The 14,024-nt window shown below is 43.7% G+C and overlaps 3 protein-coding genes across 8 annotated transcripts; 2 read left to right on the top strand and 1 right to left on the bottom strand.

Annotated features, from left to right (window-relative positions):
* The first annotated feature begins 1,364 nt into the window (after nucleotides 1–1,364).
* On the top strand, nucleotides 1,365–11,208 carry LOC6494354 (exostosin-3). Of its 3 annotated transcripts, none has more exons than XR_006507315.1 (4): nucleotides 1,365–1,900; nucleotides 1,971–2,096; nucleotides 2,150–4,816; nucleotides 11,111–11,208. XR_006507315.1 is itself a non-coding variant. In XM_032451311.2 (3 exons), exons 1-3 carry the CDS (start codon nucleotides 1,676–1,678, stop codon nucleotides 4,712–4,714), a joined length of 2,916 nt encoding a protein of 971 aa, XP_032307202.1. In that variant the 5' UTR covers nucleotides 1,365–1,675; the 3' UTR covers nucleotides 4,715–5,787. The 3 variants fall into 3 exon arrangements, 1 of the variants encoding a protein (XP_032307202.1); XR_004310010.2 differs by lacking the exon at nucleotides 11,111–11,208 and adding an exon at nucleotides 4,874–5,787; XM_032451311.2 differs by lacking the exon at nucleotides 11,111–11,208 and having other exon boundaries at nucleotides 2,150–5,787.
* LOC6496223 (ankyrin repeat domain-containing protein 13D) lies at nucleotides 6,003–8,784 on the bottom strand. Of its 2 annotated transcripts, none has more exons than XM_001960444.4 (7): nucleotides 8,648–8,784; nucleotides 8,380–8,518; nucleotides 8,009–8,323; nucleotides 7,637–7,953; nucleotides 7,488–7,583; nucleotides 6,673–7,424; nucleotides 6,003–6,307 (listed from the first exon to the last, which is right to left on the bottom strand). In XM_001960444.4, exons 1-7 carry the CDS (start codon nucleotides 8,738–8,740, stop codon nucleotides 6,091–6,093), a joined length of 1,929 nt encoding a protein of 642 aa, XP_001960480.1. In that variant the 5' UTR covers nucleotides 8,741–8,784; the 3' UTR covers nucleotides 6,003–6,090. The 2 variants fall into 2 exon arrangements, with proteins under 2 accessions (XP_001960480.1, XP_032307204.1); XM_032451313.2 differs by lacking the exon at nucleotides 6,003–6,307 and adding an exon at nucleotides 6,328–6,595.
* LOC6494355 (lysophosphatidylserine lipase ABHD12) lies at nucleotides 8,921–12,542 on the top strand. 3 transcript variants are annotated; one of them, XM_032451314.2, is made up of 6 exons: nucleotides 8,921–9,107; nucleotides 9,383–9,439; nucleotides 9,747–9,780; nucleotides 10,605–10,803; nucleotides 11,111–11,229; nucleotides 11,304–12,542. In XM_032451314.2, the coding sequence occupies exons 4-6, from the start codon at nucleotides 10,718–10,720 to the stop codon at nucleotides 12,329–12,331; spliced, it is 1,233 nt and encodes a 410-aa protein (XP_032307205.1). In that variant the 5' UTR covers nucleotides 8,921–9,107; nucleotides 9,383–9,439; nucleotides 9,747–9,780; nucleotides 10,605–10,717; the 3' UTR covers nucleotides 12,332–12,542. The 3 variants fall into 3 exon arrangements, with proteins under 3 accessions (XP_032307205.1, XP_014762764.1, XP_044571775.1); XM_014907278.3 differs by lacking the exon at nucleotides 10,605–10,803 and having other exon boundaries at nucleotides 8,966–9,107; XM_044715840.1 differs by lacking the exons at nucleotides 8,921–9,107; nucleotides 9,383–9,439; nucleotides 10,605–10,803 and adding an exon at nucleotides 9,455–9,653.
* The last annotated feature ends 1,482 nt before the right edge of the window (nucleotides 12,543–14,024 follow it).

Genomic DNA, 14,024 nt, shown 5'->3' with positions numbered 1-14,024 from the left:
TTCATAAATAATTCACAATGTAATATCGATCTTTCTTGGTTTTTGGGCCGTTATACTCAATATTGCGTCAAAGGTTACTTCCAGATCCCGGTGAATGTTCAGAAGCGCCAATCCATTCAATCTTTGCTCTCCAGTCTTATTGCGTAAATATGTCTTCAATCTTCGTAGTGTAGAGAACGACCGTTCGCTCGAAGCCACTGTTACTGGCAGTGTTGCACCGATCTGAAGAAATCGGTATACCGTTGGATAGAATGTTTTATCGCAAACGTCCAAAGCTTCGATGAAAGTTTTTATGGGATTCTCTTTGGAAAGATTTTTTCTTTTCACTTTCATTTTGAACTTGTTCGGGAAATGGAGTATTTGGAATATTAGGGTCCAAAATTGGCGCATTTTTGGTTTGAAAAATGATGTTATCTTTGCATTAGACATTTTTGTTGGGCAGGTCTTAAATAAACGTCACATTATTTTATAGGTTATCAATATGTCAATATAGTTACTCATTTTGTAAGTGGCGCTCTCGTGGTATCTGCCAGAACTATTTTTGAATGAATATGAAATTTATATTTTTATTTTCCCGTTAATTTTGCAATTTTTTCAAAATTTCGGGGGGGGTTCGAACCCCTCAAAACCCCCCCCTGCGTGCGCCCCTGTACCAAGCACAATGTTAGAAAAAGAACAAAAAAAACAAAAAAATGAACAGGAATTTTCTCCGCAAAATGAAACTGAAGCCAAATAAAATGAAATCTATTGTAAATTTATTGCGTTGTAAATTAAATAAAAACTGTTATATTAAAAAAAAAGTAAAATAAAAAACTAAATATAAACAAACAAATTAGTTTTTTCCCAAGAATCGCTTATTTTTATTTAATGGTTTATATTATATTTTTTATTAGTATGTTGTTCATAATTTTTTTAATTTGCTTTATGTTTGTGTACATATGTATTTTAAAATTTTTGTGTATAAATTATTTGTATAATTGTTTGCTTGTATATTATTTTTTTCATGGTGTTTTTATTGTAATTTCCCCTTATTTTCCCGTCAGATTTAGTTTGTTTTTTATGTGTGATTTCGGAAAAAATTGAAAACAGCAGGCAGCGAGAATTCTGGCTTTTTGAGCAAAATTTAAGCATTTTTTTTAGTTTGCTACGACGACATCTTAAATATACTATAATTCTTCATTTTTGTACATTATGTATTATGTATAAAGTATTGAACGGGGGATTTATTAATGAAAAACATATAGAAAATTAAAAAAAATCAGCTGTTTTGTTTATTTTTTTCTCTGGTGTTCCGTTTTTTTAGCTGTTTTTTTTATTGATTTAGCTTTTTTTCTTGTTTTTTTTTTCAGAGAAAACTGACACCACTGCTGCTGCCCTGGACATTGATGCTCGAGTTCAGGCCCAACTTAACAATATAAAACATGTTGCGCCGCGCATGTTGCATGCGGTTAAATGCAACCTTGCTCGACAGTTGCAGTATGTTTGAAACGAACTTGTTGCATGAAGCGAAGTAACGAAACATGAAACGATATAAAGTCACTGTTACACAAAAATATCGATAAATTGTTGTAGCGATGATTTAAGGAAACATTTTTTTACTGTCCCATCTCTAGCTGAAGACAACAAAAATAGCTAAATGTTATTTTTCTGAAAGTGCCACCATAGATCTGATGCCATGTCCCCGGCGTTAGACCTGGGTAACTCTGTAGAGCCGTACCACAACCTGGACAGCGGAAGCGTTGGAAAGGACACCTCACCTTGCACCTCTTCCTCACCATCGGTCCGTCACGCAATGGGGCAGGGAACGTCATGGCTGCGACAATGTCGGCGGTACAAACTTCTTGCCGTGATCCTAATGCTGCTATTTTTCGTATCCTGCCTTGCATATAGAATACTTAGTGTAGGCTCTTGTTTTCAAACCACTCAATAATGAAAATACTATTATTTATCTAATCCTTCGCTTGTTTTAGTCTGAGCAGGATGCTCCGTCCTTGGATGTGCACCGCAGTTCCCCTCTACTGGATGCCTATGAAGACTTTTCTGCTATGCGAGCCGGAGATCTTAAAATGCGCATAGAGGAGTTAGTTCGAATAAAGGTGAGTTACGAAGCAATGGGTCTTTAAAAACCACTACAAACACAAATTTACAGAGTACAGTTTCGGTGGAACTGCGAGAACTGGAGTCCCGACGCCAAAAGCTGCAGTCTGACATCAGTCAATACAATCAAAAAATCGAGGAGCTTAAACAGGAGCTATTGCGAGAGCAAACAGAACTAGAGCGCCTTAAAATCTCAGTGGAGCAAGCCCAGGTGGCTCAGCGGGAAGCAGTGCAACGGAATACACCCGATCTAGCCTTGCCGCGCTCTCTATTGCCAAACACCTTGCCTCGAAGGATGAGTCCTATTTCATGGGGCATGGCAGCCAGCTGCGAAATGCACAACTGCTTCAATCATTCTCGATGTAGTTTGACCTCTGGCTTTCCTGTGTACCTGTACGACCCGGATGAACATAGCGTGCAAAAACATGGTTATGATATTGACGGTTTCTTAAAGACCACTATTAAGCAAACATTGGGATACAATGCGCATATTGTAAGAGACCCTAAAATGGCGTGCATTTATTTGGTGCTCGTGGGTGAGGCTCTTCTGGAGCAGGATTTGTTAAGGAACAATCGGTACGCGGCACAGGAAGCCGAGCAGCAGGTTCCCTCCACTCCGGGTCAAGCAGACGAATGCCCTGTGGATATGGAAAAATTATATCGGTTGCCATACTGGGGCGGCGATGGACGAAACCATGTACTGCTAAACCTTGCTCGGAGGGACCTCTCTTCACGACGCACAAATCCGCTTCACAAGCAAAACACCATGCGCGCCATTGTCGTGCAGAGTGCATTCGAACGGGAACAATTCAGACCTGGCTATGATATCATTGTGCCGCCAATATTAGGTCCCCCAGGTGGAGATGTTTGGCAGGAGTGTGCTGGGATGGTTCCAGCTAGGCGGAAGTACCTGCTTACATTCCAGGGTGAGTTAAGACCAAAGCAAAAAGCCTCAGTGAGGTTGGATGATTTTATAATCGAGCACCTGACGGATATGGCCAATGGAGCTACGCAGGACCAGTTTGTGCTCCAATTCCAGTGTAATCCAGCCACGGAACAGCAAGAGGCAGACTCTGTGCCGGACTGGACACTCTGTGGCTCAGACTCTTCCCGAAAGCAACTACTGAAAGATTCTACTTTTGTTTTGATTCTGCCTCCTTTAAACGGAAGAGTGTCATCTACGCTGATGCTTGCTAGGATTTACGAAGCTTTGCGTTCAGGAGCCATACCAGTGATCCTAGGATCTGATGAGCTTCGCCTACCATATGCTGAAACACTAGACTGGAGGCGGACTGCACTTCTCCTTCCTAAAGCTCGAATCACAGAACTCCACTTCCTGCTACGCGCTGTTCAAGATGCGGATTTGCTTTTGCTGCGTCGCCAGGGACGGCTTATTTGGGAGCGATACCTCAGCTCGGTGCAGGCCACAGTCGATACGGTTATTGCCAGTTTGCGTGATCGATTGGGAATTCCGCCAAGACCAGTTCCATCAGTGCAGGCGCAGAGTGTTTTTAATAGCACTTTTACACCATTAAAATCAGATCCACCGGTTGGTATTGATACAGAACCAGAAGAGTCTCTGGGCCCTATCGAGCCACCATATCCCAGCCCGGCCTTTCGACGAAATTACACTATCCTGCGGATGCAAGCTAAGGAAGCCTGGAATGACTGGGTAGACCCATTTTACCTCTACCCTCAGTTGCCCTTCGACCCGGCTCTGCCTTCCGAAGCTAAGTTCTTGGGCTCTCACACAGGATTCCGGCCCATCGGAAAGGGACTTGGCGGCGCAGGTAAAGAATTTGGAGAAGCATTGGGCGGAAACTATCCACGAGAGCAATTCACGATCGTGATGTTAACCTACGAAAGGGAACAGGTGCTAATGGATTCATTGGGCAGGTTGTACGGACTTCCCTATTTGCACAAAGTTGTCGTGGTTTGGAACTCCCCCAAGCCGCCATTAGACGATCTACGTTGGCCGGATATCGGAGTGCCGGTAGCTGTTGTGCGAGCTCCTAGAAATTCCCTGAACAACCGGTTTCTTCCCTTTGATGTTATTGAAACGGAGGCAGTGCTTTCCGTAGACGATGATGCACATTTAAGGCACGATGAGATTCTCTTCGGATTCCGCGTATGGCGTGAGCACCGTGACCGGGTTGTGGGCTTTCCCGGCCGCTATCATGCGTGGGATTTGGGTAATCCGAACGGCCAGTGGCACTACAACTCCAATTACAGCTGCGAACTAAGCATGGTCCTGACGGGCGCTGCCTTTGTACACAAGTACTACCTGTACCTCTACACCTATCACCTGCCTCAGGCAATTCGCGATAAAGTGGATGAGTACATGAACTGCGAGGACATTGCAATGAACTTTCTTGTGTCGCACATGACGAGAAAGCCGCCTGTAAAAGTCACATCCAGGTGGACCTTCCGCTGTCCTGGTTGCCCGGTTTCACTTAGCGAAGACGATACGCACTTCCAGGAGCGGCATAAGTGCATAAACTTTTTCAGCCGCGTGTTTGGCTACACGCCGCTATTGAACACTCAGTTCCGAGCGGACTCCATCCTGTTCAAGACGCGCATACCGCACGATAAGCAAAAGTGCTTCAAGTACATCTAGTCGTCCAAGTGATTCCATCCCCGTTACTAATTTTAATTCCGACAACGGTGACCACTACGACTTACCCTACCGTAGTGGCCATCAGCTGAATATATTCTAGAGGTAAGCACAAAGTAAACTTATCAGGCTTGATCCGGGTTTCACTTAATTATGTTTTAGGTACGTGGCAAGATGCCTGTGCAATTTTTTTAAATTTAATATTTACTAGTTTGTATTAATTCTAAGTAATGCCATAATCAAATTATTTATTTGTTTGACTATCATTTTGTGTCTTATAGTTGTTGTTTATTATATTAATTTATTTAATAGACAATTTGTAAACCAAAAAATGCTCTTAAATAAGAAACAAAATGTAAAATTTCAATATATGTAGATAAGATTTGAAATTTGTGAACACCGGAACATGTCCGTATTTATGTATATACTATAGTTTGACCTTAGACCGAACCCGATAAGCTCACATAGCACTGCTCGCTAAAGTCTGATCAGTTAAATCATATTCTTTAATTCCACCCTCGACTTTTTGCAATGAAATTTTTTAAAGTGGAGTTGAAAATATAGACTGTAAGCTACACCAAACCAATTTGCAATACTTTTAATCATGGTTTGTTTTTAGGCTAAGTTTTTTTTCAATTTTTACTTTGTATATAACGCGGAATAAAAAAGAATTTTGTATCGTCATGAATTGGAACTTTGAAATTATTGTGATGAGCTCTTTTCCATATTTGTCAGTTAAATTACCTTTAACCATATTTCATTGTGAGCAATACATGGCTGGCTCTTGGATAGAATGACAGAAGGGTTCTGAGACCGTCCTTTTGAGCACACCTCGCGGCCGAGAATTATGCTGCATCTAGTACCATGAAGTCCTAGAAAATGAACAATTCCGAAGAAGCTCCCATGGGCCGATTCCTACAATGTGAGCTGAAGCGGTGGTCAGTCTAACGCTGAACTTAGACAATAGAGACGTCCGCACTCTGGTTTAGACCACGGGTATTTTATATTTATAAGTATAAATTATTTGGAATGCTGAATACTCAGTACAGGATTAAAGACACACATGCGGTAAACGACTCGGCGCGAAAGAAAACTTTCAGCGGATATGGGACATGTGCTGCTATGTGGTGACCGCCCTTAAAGTTATAGTGTCGACTTTCTAAAACTAGATGCACTTTCAAAAGCTACATTGCTACTTGAGGGCTACTTTGGATTCATTTTATATATAAAGTGGGGACAATCTTGCGCTTGTATCACAATTCAATACATCGGCAGGGAAACAAAAGTTAACTTAAAGTACTCGTAATATTTATACAAAATAGTCCGATGTTATACACTAGAAATTAGATGAACTTTAATTTGGAAATTCCGGTAGGACATTAGTGCTCCTGCAGGCTCAGCTTCAGTGCTTGATCTATCATCTCCTGTTCCTGTTGCCGTTCCAACTCGTATTTCCTTTGATCCTGCTGTGACAGTCTCATGGCCATGGCCAAATCGGGGTCCATATACCGGAATCCACCGTCATCGTCGTCCTCGGAGACTGGAGAACCACTTTGGGCATTTCCATGGGCGCCCATTAACGACTCTTGAAGTACTCTGAAATGATTTTGGGAAGAAGCACAATACACACAAAGCTTGGATGAAAACTAGCAGCATTACAAGCAAAAGGAATTAAGGAGACTCTTCTACTTGAAGATCTTTTTCATGTAGCTTATGTCGTTTTTGAACTGCGCCCCAGCTGAAGCGGAACGTCCACGCGCTTCTGGCTCCAGTTGGAGCTGAGAGTGTGGAAAGGATTGGGGATGGTGCTTAGGAGAGGGGGAATGTCGCCCGTATTGCTGGCGATGTGGAGAGAGGTAGTAGTGGGAGGAAAAGCAATGGGGACTAGCAATGGCAAGAGTTTTATTTTTTGTAAAAACCCGAACTATAATTTAAAATCAATCTCAGTCCCCGTTACATACCGCTGTAGTTGCTCATCATCCTCGGGAAGGAGATCCGATCCAACGACGTTCTGTCCTTTCAGCACCTCCCAAATGTCCACTTTATCGTCATCACGGGCGTCTACGCCACATGCGCCTCCACCTCCTCTGGTCTCCACCAAACTTTGTTCAATAGCGTACTGGAGCATGTCGTCCTCGTCTATTGGCATCTGCCGCCGTGAATCGCTCCCACGATTTGTGTAGCTAACCGGAACATCAAAACACCGATCGTCCACCAGGCACGTAACCCGGTCTGGTTCTTGCAGAGTGGCTACGTGGTCCACGGGCGAGGTAAGGGCAAACACGTTGCCAAAAGTAATGCAGGCATTGAGGACATGAAAGAGCGGGATTTCCACCTTTACCGGGAACCCAGCCGGAAGCTGCATTGTGATAAAGTCTCGCAATTTGGAAACATGAGGACTAGCCATGGTGGACATGAGGTCCAAGATGGGTAGCACCTGCTCCTGGAGCCGTATCGGATGCTCTTCGGCTAACCAAAGATTGGCCTTAAAGCGCTGAACCTTTGTGCTCAGATTTTTGGGACCGCCCACATCGCGTCCCTGGAGATCCACATCCGGACTGAAGTACTCCTCGGGAGAAACGGAAGATTTGGGAGTGCTTGCAACGGATGCGCAGGCAGAGGTGCAGCCGTTACTTTGCATTCCTGAGGGAGAAGAACTGCTGCCGTTTTCAATTCGTGTTGGGGAACTATCTCCCAATCGAGGCGACGGTGTCTAAAAATGTATTTAATATTAGGTTATAGGACGAAGCCACGGATAAATAATGTTTTAACCTACGCGCTCTTTAGAGGCAGCGGTAGCATCGGCGGGGGGTACATAATCCTCATCGGCTATTCCTAGTAAGCTATGCAAGGGTGTCCGCGCTGTCTTGTTCTAAACAAAATTTTGAAAAATCAGTTTTGCGCGGATCAGCGTATCCACCTTACCTTAATCTGCTCCTCGCTTAGGTGATCCATCCTAGTCTTGGTTACAAACTCAACATTACTGGCGCCGTACACCTTGCAGTTGTATCCATTGATTACTTCCGATTTCTCGCTACGCCAGCCCCAAATACCGCATTTGTTCCGTTCAAAACTAATCTTGTCCATCTCAATATTGTTGGTGATTACTGGAGCATTTAGTCGCGCCCTCACCGTACCCAGGGGAGGTGGAATGGCTACAATGTCACCAATATCGCTGCTCATTTGTGCTACCATCACTTCGTGCGTGTCGTGGTCGATTTCGATCATGGTGGCGGTTTCCTCTGAAAGAATACGAATCGGTTAAATAACTATTGAAGAATTTATATTCTGCCTTACTAGCTCCTTTAAAGATATATGAACGGTTGCCCCGCTGCCAAGTATTGTTGTCAAAGCCCAAAAGCGTAGTGTCTATCCTAACGTTGGCTCCTCTCTTGTAAACCTTGTAGGTGTCGCTGGGACACAGTCGCGACATTAGGGGCACCCAGGAGGTGAATTCCCACTTCATTTCAATGTAAAAATCGGGAGCATCCAGCAGGTGCTGCAGCAGCTTGGGAACATGCGTGACTCGCTGTACATGGCGCTGGAGATCTCTAACCTCAATGATGGCCGTAAGGATATCTACATCACCCGTGCAAACAGCCTCTTGGACGACTATGAAGGGTAGAAAGGCTTTAATTTGCTTCAAAGTACGTTCGGAGACTACTTACTGGACCAGCCCTCGTGCTCGTAAGTGGCGTTGCACTTGGCCGTCAACAGGCACTTAACACAGGCCAAATTTGCCACTCGGACGGCCAGCATCAGGGGAGTCCGCCCACGGGGATCGATTTTCTCCTTATCGTTCTCGTTCTGAAATATGTCAAATCATTAGAATGTTTCGGCTGTATTATCGCTAGAGCCGTGCTCCGCAACCCGCGCTAATTCAATTAGCACTTTTCCGCAGGGCCACACCCCACCCCAACCAACCGCTACTCTCACCTGGTCGATGGCCTCCTGCAGCTGCTCGAGCTCGCCGTGCCAGATGTGCCAGTGCAGCGGGTACTCCGCCCGGATTTCCTCCACGGTTCTCATCGCTCCACACTGCTGTCCGCTCGCGGCCCTCCGATCTAGATCTGGATCGTATATTCTCAATTTTGCTCCTAATTCGCAATTTTTTGTTGCTGCGCCGCTCCGCCAATGTGAAAAAACTGACTTGGGTGCGATAGCTCGTCCGATACCGATAACAGGCGGTGTTTAGAGAAAGGGGATTCTTGAGCCCGTTTGCCATCGATAGACAACAACATTGACAGCTGTTAACACAGAAAGTATTAAAATTCCAAATCCAATAGAAAGCGGCTTTAATTTCTCAAAAATTAGAAAAAGCGGGGTTCTGGGAAGCGATTTCTGTTGCCGAAGCCAGGAGAAGGAAATATTGCTGACTGTTGCTGGCGCGTGATTGGTGAGTTGGACAACAAAACGCATTGGTCCTTTTATCCTCTTCAAACATAAATTACATAAAGAATGAACGAATAAACAACTAAATTGAAAATGCGTATTGGGTAAATGCGATTAGGTTGAGTGAGGAGTTAAGTTTACTAAACATGCAACTGTCTCCCCCGTTTACTCAAAATATTCAGTATGATGCGCACTTCAACTTAGAAGCACGCACCTAGCTTCCTGCCACACCCACTTAACAAGCACAGTTTTCAAAGATATTTTCTTCCGCCCCAACAGATCACTATGATGATGGAATAGATCGCTTCCCCAACTGCATTTCACCGGACAGTTCAAGTAATTGACAATTTGAGCTTTAATTGGCCGCAAGAGCAGAAGCCGTCGACGGAGCAGGCGATCAGTGCACTCAGAGACGTGGTTTCCAGCCCAAGGCGTCGTGGATCTAGTCATTCTCAAAAAAATAAATCTGGAAAAGTATTGGTTAATAGTGGCTGGCGGGCGCAACTTGTGCCTCCAGCTCGCCGTCTATGAATTTGTCGCCTGCTCCGCGGTGGGCACTTTGCATTTACTTTAAATGGCATGGCCGAATTACTAACGATTTTTCTTGTGATCTTTTTCCGCATCTCCTCTCCACTCTTTGCAGTTATGCTCTTCACGCGTCGGCGACAACTAAAGAGGTGTGTGCGAATGTGTGTTATAACCGGAAATCCCTGTATTTTGTTCCGTATTTGCTCCTTTATCCTGTTGGACCGACCCGAAGAAATAGCTTCCGCAGCTTGCTTTTGACCTCTGCTTCTGACCACACCCAATAATTGATTTTTAATTATATTTAGATTGATTCATTTTTCGTTTTTAATATTTATAAAGATACGCTTAATCCCCGAAACTTCTAACGCCTAGTCCATTGGAGCTCCTAAACCCCATTAAAATACGAACACTGCCATCAACACAAAAAGTTCATGAAATATGCCTAACTTTTAGAGGATTAAGTTAAATGTATTTCCATGTCGTATTAGTCATGCTCGAGTTGTGCGTATATCTGATACCACTATACTATCATTCCCACTTTAATAATGCTCACAATGCCCACCTGGGTGGTTCGATTGAATTGTTTTTTTTTTTAATATGCGCGTTTTAGTAAGTCAACGAGAATCTTTTTATTTAATAACCGGAATTACTTTAATAACTGTGTATGTATATGGTTTACCAAACATATTTGTTATTTATTTCAGTAAATTTTCACTACTTTTATACACCTAAAAATTGAGCCACCCTACCCCCACATCATTTTTACTGCATATTTAGTCACCCGATCACCCAACCACACAAACTTCGTGTCAATTTATCACCCTGGTCTAGTGCAAAGGTCGCTCTCTGTGGAGGAACAGTTCTTAAGTCCGGTGTCCGGTTTTGCATGCGTGCCACGTCTGGGAAATCCATTAAAAAACAAATTTAATTTACTAATAACCAAAAACTCTGCTTTGTCTCTCCCTCGCGAAAGCTCCGCACAAAAAATAAGAGATATATCGCACAAATTCTGTCGAAATCAGTGTTAAGTTGCTTCCCAATAAAACCAATTATCGCTAAACGGACGTGAACAAATCAGTATCGAAAATGTACGAGCTTCATAGTTGTCTAAGATCCGTTTTCTTTGCCACAGTCATTCCCGGAACGATCGTCCTTAGTTGGCTAACTGGTTTGTAAGTATCTTCATGCTCGAAATTCGATGTTGTGCGCTTGTTGAACTTCCGTTTGTAGAACTTTCATCCCTTCAGAATCCTTGAAACTCTTTTAGTTCGTTACATGGGCTCCATCCGCGAGCAAATGCCGGCTCAGTTCCGTTTCCGCTTCTGCTTGTCTGGCTCCCAGATTGTAAATAAATATATTTGCTATAAAATTCCATAAAACCTCTCGATGGCTCACCTGTCTTCATTTTGTTTTTATTACAATCATAGTTGTAACGACTTTACAACCGAATCGCATTTCACCGCTCATCCTACTTTACAGGGTTGGACTGCGATCTCTGCAAACATGTCTTGTAATCTTCTTTTTAATCTTCGTCCTGTTGCCATTGATCTTTCGTTACTCGGTAACGATGCAGCGCGGCATCTTATTCCTCCCTTTCAGTAAGTCAAACTCACATAAATGTCAATGTACATACATTTTTACTACTCTTTATAGAACCAAATCTTTATTCCAGTAAAATACCCCAAGGGTCTGGATCTTACCCGGCCGGAAAACATCGGCTTATATGCAACTCGGAATTTCTACATCACCGTTAAGGAACACGACACGGATAAGGATGGTGTTAACCTTGGGGTGTGGCATGTTTTACCCCGTCACGCAGTACGTCGATTCAGGCGGGAATTGCTCGTTGAGGCGGAAGTAGAGCAGGATTTGGCTCCCGATGAGCCATCGCCGGAAAGCGATCAGCAGCTAAGAGAACTGTCTTCGGCAATTCGTTCCGAATTCCCCTCTGTTCTCCCAGAGAATAAGCAGCTTTTCTACGAGCGTTTGCTGCGAATGCCGGGTGGCACTATAGTATTATATCTTCATGGAAATACTGCCTCTCGAGGCAGTGGCCACCGTTCGGAGGTTTACAAGCTCCTGCGAAACCTAAATTATCATGTATTTACCTTTGACTACAGAGGCTTTGGTGACTCCGATCCCGTGCCGCCAACGGAGGAGGGAGTAGTGAGGGATGCTCTAATGGTATTTGAGTATATAGCCAATATCACCTCTAATCCTATATTCGTATGGGGACACTCTTTGGGTACCGGGGTTGCAACGCATCTGTGTGCAAAGCTGGCTGATCTACGAGAAAGGGGCCCTCGCGGGGTCATCCTTGAGAGCCCCTTCACCAACATCCGCGACGAGATCCGCCTACATCCTTTTGCCCGTCTGTTTAAAAATCTGCCCTGGTTCGACTTTACCATCTCAAGGCCCATGTACAACAACAACCTAAGATTCGAGTCGGACATGCATGTTCGAGAGTTTCGGCAGCCAATCATGATTATCCACTCTGAGGACGATGTGGTGGTGCCTTTCCAACTTGGCTACCGCCTGTATCGAATTGCTTTAGATAGCCGGGACCGCGCCTGGGGCCCTGTTGAGTTCCATCGGTTTAGTGCCATCCATAGTTATGGCCACAAGTACCTCTGCCGGGCACCAGAGCTGCCCGGACTCATTCGGCAGTTTGCGGAGAGCTACCGGGACGCGGTATACTAGACGCAGTCAACATGAAGGGAATGGTTCCGTTTCCGTAGAACTAATAATAAATAAATGTATTAGACGATTAAATCAATTTTTACCGCGCCACACAGACACGTTCCAAATTTTCACCATGCAAATTAAAGCTGTTTAGGAACAAAAAAACTTTTTAGTGTACAGTCTGTCATTGTGAGAATTGTTTTGTAATAAAAATACAACATAGAACAAACTTGAAGATTTTTCTCCAATTACTTTGGGGCAGCCTATGAAAACCCGGGCTACCACACATAGCATGTCGAGCGGGTAACCTTGATCGATTTTGTTGGTTCACCAAACTTCAATCTGCATTAAAACATATAAACCAATCTTCTAAACAATATTCTTAAAAATTTGTTGTAAGACACAAAAGGAACAGCTCCTTTAACACCGGGCCCTTGCGATGTCTCTATCTTGGCCAATTTTCACCCGATCCTTGCGCGGAATACCTTGATCGAATTGTGAGTTCACCAGCTTTCATTCTGCATCAAAACCAGAAAATAAATTTTTCGATCGATTTTGTCCCCAAATTCTTGTGGGGCGACGCCTTCTGGTTCCTGGTTTCCACATACGGCCACTTTCGATGTTTCTATCTTTGCCAATTTTCACCCGATCCTTGAGCGGAATACCTTGATCGAATTGTGAGTTCATCAGCTTTCATTCTGCATAAAAACCTGAAAATAAATTTTTCGATCGATTTTTTCCCCATTTCTTGTGGGGGAACCACTTCTAATCCCTGTTTTCCACATATGGCCCCTTGCGATGTCTCTATCTTGGCCAATTTTCACCCGATCCTTAAGCGGAATACCATGATCGAATTGTGGGTTCATTGGCTTTCAATCTGCATCAAAACCTGAAAATAAATTTTTCGATCGATTTTTTCCCCATTTCTTGTGGGGGAACCCCTTCTAATCCCTGTTTTCCACATATGACCCCTTGCGATGTCTCTATCTTGGCCAATTTTCACCAGATCCTCGAGCGGAATACCTTGATCGAATTGTGGGTTCATCAGCTTTCATTCTGCATCAAACTCTGAAAATACATTTTTCGATCGATTTTTTCCCCAATTATTGTGGGGGAACCCCTTCTAATCCCTGTTTTCCACATATGGCCCCTTGCGATGTCTCTATCTTGGCCAATTTTCACCCGATCCTCGAGCCGAATACCTTGACTGAATTGTGGGTTTTTCAGCTTTCATTCTGCATCAAAACCTGAAAATAAATTTTTCGATCGATTTTTTCTCCATTTCTTGTGGGGGAACCCCTTATAATCCCTGTTTTCCACATATGGCCCTTTGCGATGTCTCTATCTTGACCAATTTTCACCCGATCCTTGAGCGGAATACATTGATCGAATTGTGAGTTCATCAGCTTTCAATCTGCATCAAAACCTGAAAATAAATTTTTCGATCGATTTTTTCCCCATTTCTTGTGGGGGAACCCCTTCTAATCCCTGTTTTCCACATATGGCCATTTGCGATGTCTCTATCTTGGCCAATTTTCACCAGATCCTCGAGCGGAATACCTTGATCGAATTGTGAGTTTATCAGCTTTCATTCTGCATCAAAACCTGAAAATAAATTTTTCGATCGATTTTTTCCCCATTTCTTGTGGGGGACCCCTTCTAATCCCTGTTTTCCACATATGGCCATTTGCGATGTCTCTATCTTGGCCAA

Source organism: Drosophila ananassae, chromosome 3L, assembly GCF_017639315.1.
Source record: "Drosophila ananassae strain 14024-0371.13 chromosome 3L, ASM1763931v2, whole genome shotgun sequence".
Taxonomy (NCBI): domain Eukaryota; kingdom Metazoa; phylum Arthropoda; class Insecta; order Diptera; family Drosophilidae; genus Drosophila; species Drosophila ananassae.
The sequence above is the reverse complement of the archived record's forward strand: the minus strand, read 5'-3'. Positions and strand labels throughout refer to the sequence as shown.